The sequence below is a fragment of the Macrobrachium rosenbergii genome, chromosome 41 (genome assembly GCF_040412425.1).
Source record: "Macrobrachium rosenbergii isolate ZJJX-2024 chromosome 41, ASM4041242v1, whole genome shotgun sequence".
NCBI classification, from domain to species: Eukaryota; Metazoa; Arthropoda; class Malacostraca; order Decapoda; family Palaemonidae; genus Macrobrachium; species Macrobrachium rosenbergii.
The window spans coordinates 24,790,902-24,800,380 of NC_089781.1; the positions used below are offsets into that span (position 1 = coordinate 24,790,902).

General features: G+C 33.8%; 1 protein-coding gene across 2 annotated transcripts in view; it reads right to left on the reverse strand.

The window, feature by feature from the left end:
* The window catches only part of AdipoR (adiponectin receptor), an 85,992-nt gene that overhangs the window by 76,138 nt on the left and 375 nt on the right, over positions 1–9,479 (reverse strand). The window contains exon 1 of one of the 2 annotated variants that reach the window (XM_067084178.1): positions 592–1,115. The exons of the other annotated variant lie outside the window; for it this stretch is intronic. Coding sequence (XP_066940279.1) covers positions 592–828 — 237 coding nt within the window. The 5' untranslated portion in view covers positions 829–1,115. Of the gene's footprint in view, positions 1–591; positions 1,116–9,479 lie in introns of those variants that run through there. 2 annotated transcript variants of the gene reach the window in all.

The following is a 9,479-nucleotide window of genomic DNA, read 5'->3' on the forward strand; positions in this document are numbered from 1 at the left end:
CTAAGCAGATATACACAGTTCAGGAAACGGGGTGGTTAGTTTATGAGCTAGCCTGGCTTTAAAATACACCTTACCCCAACCCTTTGTACAGAATTGACTCCGTACAGGTTTGCTGCCGAATTTTTTAAATTGGGCCGGACTTACTTACCACCAAAAATACACTTAGCCTTAAACAAGCTTAGTTTACTGATTCGAACATACCCTACACTGAAAAACAAACCACCGAGCTTGGGCAAGCAAAGATATAAATTCAACCGGGGAAACACCAGATTATAAAAAACCAAGTTGATTATGGATGAAAACCTTCCACATTTAACAGGACGAGCGGAAAACAGGCTTGAAGGCTGACACAAACCACCGAGCTTCGGCAAGCGAAGATATAAATTCAAGCGGAGAAACTGCAGATTATCAAAAACTACATTCATTATGGATTAAAACTTCCGACATTTAACAAGACGAGCGGAAAACAGCCTTGAAGGGTGACATTTCCACGTCGATTCCTGCTTCCGATGCCGTTTGTGTCAAGGTCAGAAACCTACGGCAACTGGACACACGGGTACTCCATGAAAAAAAAAGAGCTTCCTATCTCACCTCTTTACTATCTATTAGACTATCTTCTTCCGGCGTCCCTGGAAGAGGGCACCCTTGGCTGTCGTCGTCGTCGTCGTCCCCGGCATCGTTACCGTCTAACAATTTGTTGAGTTCGGGAAAAATGTCCGATTGTAGAGTCTCTATGGCGTCTGGTAGGTGAGGATCACTTTCGTTACAGCCTAAAGTTCTTCTCCGCACTTCGATGGCTGTGCCTAATATTTCATCGAACCCGCTCATCTTTGGGGCGTGGGTTCATACACAACAACAGTTTCAAGCGATTGGAGCGGGGGCACTGGACCTTCACTACAGGAGGCTCACTAAGAAAATAAATACTGTTCCCTTCGTGACTATCTACTGCGATCACCCTCCATCAGTGCTTCTCATCAGCTGACTGGAGGAAGGTGACCGTTTTCTTCTCTCTTATAGCAGCGAGAAACTTGTTCCCGCCGGGTGCGTTCGTTCGGTCCCGCTGCCTGGCCGCGCCGCTGTAAGTAGGTCGGCGCGAACGTTTGAAAACCTCTGCCGTTTAAGGTACTTTAATGCCTTATTTATCCATCAACACCTCTTTATCTAGGTGTTCGTCTATTTATCCATCATGTGAGTTTTTGTTGTTCTTTAGAACCATCTGGAAGTTTAGCGATTTAACTGTACAGGTAAAGACAACTACGTTAAGCCCCTTTCATTAAAGATACTTTAATGCCTTATTTTTCCATCAACACGTCTTTATTACCTATTATTAGGTAAAGACTGAACTCGTTGAAAGCCCCTTCCATTAAAGATACTTTAATGGCTTATTTTTCCATCAGAGTCTTTATTTGTTGTTATACAGAATATGTAAATGTCCTCTTTACCTATTATGTTAGAGGCATCTGGAAGTTTAGGCGTAAGATTTAACTGCACAGGTAAAGACTGAACTCGTTGAAAGCCCCTTCCATTAAAGATACTTTAATGCCTTATTTTTCCATCAACACGTCTTTATCTAAGTGTCCGTCTATACATAATATGTAAATGTCCCTCTTTACCTATTATGTGAGCTTTTGTTGTTGGTGTTAGAACCATCTGGAAGTTTAGGCGTAAGATTTAACTGCACAAGTAAAGAGTGAATTCGTTTTAAGAAGCTGTTTTTCTATTTATCTAAATGTCCTTCTATACATTATATGTGACTTTTAGTTATGGTGTTAGTTTTTGTTCGTTTTTATTGTTTTTTCCCGTTTAGCAAAATCTTTGGAAGTTTAGGCGCACAACGCAACTGCATAGTTTAATACTGAAGTGGTTGTTTCAAGAAACAACCATATTTAAGCATCTTACACTCACTGTCGGCTTCTTTTCAGGACCCACTCCTTCGCAGGCGCTCTGCGGGACCTGCGAATTCATTTGCCCTATACTCAATACCGCAGAGACTATTCTCAAGTCACTCGACATTCAGAAATAGTGGTATTAATAACTTCCATCATTATATCAGTAAGACATGAACAATTTTCCACTCCAACAAATTCAGATACTGGCATAGGATCAGTTGCACAGTTTGTTTTCTTTGGACGTTTTAATATCATTATCATTATTTACACAATTAAACATCGACAGTCTTACACTGGTATCAGGTTCAGTATTAATCTGATTCGTCGTTGCAACAGAGGTGTTAATTATATTCCCAAGATTTCCTCTAAAAAAATCAAGAAAATTAACAGCCACTTATTTATTCCTGAGACTATCGTGGATCCCTCTCCTCTTAACACTGCCAGCAAGAAGCCTGCATAATTTATTTTATATATATTATTCCTTCTCGAATTTTATGAATATGGTATTCGGTTTTTACCTCCTTATTAAGTAATTGTAAAGATCTTTTACCATTCTTGATTCTTCCCTCGTAGTTTGAGTCTTTAACCTTCGTCATTTGTACTATCTCCTTGTTTTCTTCTTTAACCTTCGTCATTTGTACTATCTCCTTGTTTCCCCCTCTCTTTTAGGTTTCAAAGTCCCACCATCGAACTAATGTGATCTGGCAATAACTGTTATACATTTCTCCGTCAACGGCCACATGTGTTCACATTTGTTCATCCGATTATAAACATTTCTTTCTATATTTCCTGTTATCTTCTATAACTACTTTCAAATGAACGCCATGTTCTTTGAAAGCTTGAATTTCAAGTCAGTGGCCCCCGTAGGACTGTTCTATATACACAGGGGTTTATCTCTTAGTAATAATAATAATATAATAATAATAATAATAATAATAATAATAATAATAATAATAATAATAATAATAATTCATCTGTCTTGCTATAACCACAGAGAATATTTACACACTCATATACTTTTACGAATCACTTCATTAATGAAAAAAAAATGCAGAGACAAAATCGACCTTTTTCTAGAACTATATCACATAGTTTATCAACACCGGCATTCTAAATGATATAAGCTCATATACTATTATTATTATTATTATTATTATTATTATTATTATTTATTATTATTAAAATGAACATTATTGATTAAATACATTATTATTATTATTGGTATAAATGAACATTGGATTGATTAAATACATAAATATACAATGTTTATATATGTATATATATATATATATATATATATATAGTATATATATATAGTATATATTATTATTATTATTATTATTATTATTATTATTATTATTATTATTATTATTATTATTGTTGTTGTTGTTGAATGAATAAAACTTGTCTCAAAGAGGTCTTTTTCCGTATATATTATTAATATTATTATTATTATCATTATTATTATTATTATTATTATTATTACTATTATTATTAAGAAGATGAACCCTATTCATATGGAACAACCACAGGGGTAGCCCCCACTGACTTGAAATTCAACACCAATGTCTGATATACTACGCTTATTAACAAAGTCACTGAAAACAAGATCTAGTACTCTATATGTTATGACGGAGTTGCTGCACGACCAGCAGTATCAGCAAATCGATGTGATTCCCACAACTCACTGAAAAAAAGACTGCATTGAACCTTTCGAGTCGTACAGCCGTATGGTCAAGTCTCCGCGGAGAATAGACTTATAATCACACCAAAAGTCTGCCAAATTCCTCTATCAAAACATTGCTTCTTGAACCTTGAAGGCCTGTCAACAATACTAGAAGAGACTTTCTGATCTAAGCATTTGAAGTTTAACTTTGTATATTCAAAATTGATTACCTGAGTTCTCTTAATCATTTTTAAGATAATTTTAAGATGAGAGCAGCTTCTGTGAACACAGTCCAATTCCTATTTTCCTTTTACTTGTACATTTAGTTTAAAATTTCCTTGTTTGAAAATGATTGCATGCACATTCATTATTATTATTATTATTATTATTATTATTATTATTATTATTATTATTATTATTATTATTATTATTATTATTATTATTATTATTATTTTCGAGGAAAGAGCCAAAAGAGGCCATAAATTTAGTGACCATGTTTACGAGGAAATTATGTAAAAATAGTTAAAACTTAAGTCAAATCATTTTTATATATATAACAATAGAGCAATGGATTTTAATATTTTCCATTTTTAATTTTTAATATTTAATTTTTTTTTTATTTTCAATATTTTCATTCTGGAAACTTTATTTGTTGTGCTATCTCAAGAAAACATTGAGACCCATTGCAGCTAGCACTATACTGCTAAGGCTTCTTGCAAGTTTCAGAAACAAAAATCCAAATGGCAAAATTACGAAGAAAATATTCATAATAAATTTCTTATTTTACTTAATTTTATAAACATTTTTAAGAAGTCTGGTATGAATTTGCATTAAAAGTTTATGTGATAATTTGTTTTGTCTAGTTTACACTTACTTATTCTTAATAGTCTTTTTTTGTATTTTAACAAAAGCCTGCTGAAAATGTGTGAATCATATTCAAAGATTATTATTATTATTATTATTATTATTATTATTATTATTATAGGTTCACGACTGGCCTTAAAGAATAAGATTGATAAGCTGGAACAAAGCAAAGTTAAAGAAGCTGAACAGCAACAAACCAAGCTACCAATCGAAAGCAAGGGAGCATTGCAGCTATGTGAGGCAGACTGTTGACAGTGACGAAAACCCCACATCAAAAAATGAGGAATGTAACTAAGAAACGTCATAATTACATAATTGTTCGAACGGAATATTTTTCCGTGTAACTCTTGCCAAAAGACGTTATGTCTAGTTTGATTTGTTTGAGAAAATAGAAAAAATGCTTCATATGCCAGAAATTAGAGGTCATTTTCATTCTTCAACAAAGCTTGAAAATAAGAAGGTATGTTTTTCTGCGTTCTAGTTTTCAAACACTTAATTTCTCAAGTGAATCACATCAAGATTAGACATATTAATAATTATACACATATTTTGCATGTACATAACTTACAATTTTTAAATAATAATAATAATAATAATAATAATAATAATAATAATAATAATAATAATAATAATAATAATAATAATAATAAAAACGTTGCAAAGAACGCCTCGTAAGACCCGTTGATCGACCACCTCACGGTACAATGTTCTTTTTCGCAATCATCTTTTGTCAGTTATCACTGATAAAGAAGTTCAAAGGTTACCTATACGTAGGACAGTGAGCTAAGCTTTTTATCCATGACGCGATAAGTCTCAAAAGTCCAACAGTCACTTTACGTCATATGATATTTTGAAATCGATGCGTAACGAGGTGGTAAATTACCGATCAAAATATTCAATAATTCATTCGCGCTGTCGTTTGCTAAGTGAAGCCATTTGCGTTGGCAGGTATCGGAAGCGAGTTGACGCTTTCTATTGTGTAGTGTAATTTTTCAACATGATAATTTTTTTGGGCGGGGGTAGGTGGGGACTCTGGTGGTTGGGGAGGGCTGTCCTTTTTCCTTCTTTTGTGTTTTAGTACTAAAAGGAATATTTTACAAGTCCCCTAGTACTAAAGTCTAACCGTAAGTGTGACAGATGGCATTCGTATAATGAAATGAGAATTTAAATATTATCCAATAGAGATATATTATAAAACGATCTAAATACATTTTACAAAATGCGCCAAAAACATAAAAATCCTAACATTTTGCATAAATACTTGACATAGATCATAAATGTTGATACTGTCATGGCTTGAAGATTTAAACTACCGTTCAAACGGACATTTTCCAAGACGCGCAAAATATCTAGTAATAATTTGGGATTCGTCTCTGAAAGGCGGTTCCATAAACGTTAACGTCAGGTATCGAATGACCTATTTTTCATCTTCACGCGTATCGAATGCGACCTATGTTATCGGGAGACCTTGTCCTATTGATTCGAAGACCATTGCTTCATTAAGCACTCCATGATGGGAGGTTTATCAATATCAGTTTGTTTATATACGCCAGTGGCTCTTAGTTAGAGACTGATCACTGGGAAGGTTTTTTTAGTCTACAAATGAACGCAGTATCCTTCAAGATATTTAGACCCTGGCAATTTTAATCTTGTGTTTGAGCATGGTATTATTAGTCAGTGACTATACACAGTAATCTTAATCTTAAGAACGCAATCTTAATCATGTGACTGGGCATGATATTCTTGGCCAGTACTGAGCACTGTAATCTTAATCTTAAGACTGCGCATAACATTCCTAGTCAGTGACAGATCTAAGTAATCTCAATCGAACGAATAAGGATTCATATATTTTATATATTCTGTGGTCTCCAGAACTTCATTTTCTGGGACATTTACTGTTTTGAGCACTGAAAATGTTTTCCCATTTTCATCTGCAAAATTGTTAATCAATCACTTTTCTCTAATTTATTTATTTATTTATTTATTTATTTATTTTTATTTATTTATTTATGCTGCTCCAAGTGTGTCCATCTGTAACTTGTTTTGTACATTTCTGTCAGAATTTCCTCTGCTGACGTTAGCAGCTTTTTTTGTGAGGTCAGTTGATTTCAGAACTAACGTTACCTTGTTTTTCTAATCTTAAATTGTCTGTATATCACGCTCCTTCTAATTTTTTTAAACCGATTTTCCAGTTTGTTTATTCAAGGATTCCGTTTAATCACTCTTCCTAGACCTAGTTCACTTCTCAGCGGAAAACCCCCCCCCATCATGTTTAGATTAGTCAGCACTGGAGAGAGAGAGAGAGAGAGAGAGAGAGAGAGAGAGAGAGAGAGAGAGAGAGAGAGAGAGAGAGTCAGTCTGAAACGTCTTCAAGTTTCTCAGAAAATACTGACATCTGACCCATTCTCCTAGACGCGTAGCATCTGAGGTTGATATTATCCTTTGCTTGTTTATATAGGTTGTTGACTCTTTAAATGTTTTGACGATTTTTTTTTTTTTGCCCTGAATTTTGGGGGTTTCGTCTTACTCCATCTTTTCGTTTTCAGTTTCCAACATCAGGTCGACAATGTTTTTTTTTTCTAGTTTCCAATTTACAAAAGCTCATTTTCAATAGGTCTCCTGATGGCAAAAAATTAAAATCTCTCTCTGTCTCTCTCACACACACACACACACACACACACACACACACACACACACACACACATACATATATATATATATATATATATATATATATATATATATATATATATATATATATATATATATATGATTATATATATATAGTGTTCTCCCTATATAAGAGACTACAGTAGTATCAACTGCAATCATTATAAAAATCCTTTTACCGTATAACTGCTTTTATTTGAAAACTTATAACCCAGTTCCGTTCTCATGAACCCGTGGTATGAAAAATATGCGTGGAGTTATTTCTACATATACCTCTGCAGTCTAACCTCGAAAATAGTTTATGTGGCGCCACTCGAATTTATGTCCCCTTCGTAATGTTTTCAGAGCTTTTTAGACATTCACATGCGTGTACAAAAGCACATAAAACATTCTCTCTCTCTCTCTCTCTCTCTCTCTCTCTCTCTCTCTCTCTCCAACAAGACAACAAACTATGTAGTCACGTTGGCAATACCTTATTTAATCTCGCTTCGAATTCAGCAAATTAGTTAGTAATTCATTGCAATTAATGTATCTAAGACACTTCGTTTCTGCGAATAAACAATAACGAATACCAAGAGGCTCACGATTACTGATAATGACGTCACCAAGATCAAATTATTGGCAGCTTAATGAGGAATGATTACACAGTCCTCCGTAAGCTGTTGAACCCTGTTGTAAATACTCGTTTTTGTTTTTTATTCGCAGATTAAAAGCAGGAATATAATTACTAACAAGAGACGATATTCCAGCTGCGCGTATTTAGTCAACGTTTGAAACTATGAGATCTTCGTCCTCAAGATTCTTATGTAAGATTGGAAGCAAGGTGGTCCGCATCCAACGCTGCTGTGTGAATCACGCGTCTAAAGTGTGATGTTTCCAAGCCTCTACCCCCCAACTTCCTCCGGACTTACACAGTGCTTGATATTTTCAGTCTTAAAACTAGAAAATACGACAGCCTCTACGATATTAAGCAATTTTTTATATAAAATTAGACTAAGTTCAGCGGAACATATATTCTATACGGATATTTAACCGACCGGCCTTCTGTGTTAAGTAAGACTTGGTGTAGAGCCAAGCGAACGCAACGAACGGTTCCACGTCGACCAGCTACTTGCACATTTAGCGCTCTTCTGTTGATACTGTCACGTTAATACATATAGCCTCCAACAAAGATATACTCTTTAAGTTCGATCAGATCCCCCAATTTTAATTTATGCGTGTTATTCACGATACATTTTCACGTCGAAATACAATGTGACGAGGAACGCCATTTTCTTTGATTGCGATATCTAACAAGTGTCTTTTGTTTGAAATTTTGTTGGCGAGCAAATTTGACGCACGCACTCGATAAATACGACAAAGGATTGCGTAGATATGCTTTGCCTTTGCTTAAACACCGAGAGATGAATATTAAAAGCACAAAAACCGCTGCGTTGAACTAATAGATATTGTCAAACAGTACTGTAGCAGAACGAAAATATCTAATTGTTATCATGGCCATGTATCGAACACAGGTTCTTCATTAACCATTGTGTACTCGATTTCCTTCTCTTGTAAACACGCTGGAACGTATTTGGTTATACGCAAAGATTCCCACACAAACAAAATGACTCTCATATATATATATATATATATATATATATATATATATATATATATATATATATATATATATATATATATATATGAAGAAATACGTTATGAAAATATCGGGTACCTATTGGTAATTCTTTATTTTGAGTCACAATGGAAGATGAAAGGCCTTGCACTCTGTTACTATCTTCCATATTCCTTTGTGGCTCGAAAACACTAAATGTACCTTGATAAAAACTTGATGGTGTCTAAGTATGCGTTTTTTCTTTGTGTAACACAAACAATCAACGTGTAATGAACTCGAGGTTTAGACCATCACAACGCAGAACAAAACGCTGTCATATTTATCATATTTAATTGAACAGGTACCGTAGTACATACATTCATACCTACTTACATACATAATATATATACTTACATACTTATATATATATATATATATATATATATATATATATATATATATATATATATATATATATATATATTATATACATATATGCCTATTTATATATGTATATATATATATATATATATATATATATATATATATATATATATATATATATATATGGCTTCTTGTGTTTATATAATTTAAAGTCTGGTATTTAAAGTCTGGAAAAATGGGGTCACATTAATCAAATGAGCATAGCAAGCAAATCTTATTTAGCGAGTAACCATTTGGTTATTCCTCAATTGCCGATATGAGCAGCAAAGCCATACCCTCACTAGACCTACCCTTACCAACGTTGATGTGGTATTTCGCACATTTGATATGGTCTGCTTAAACAGTTTGA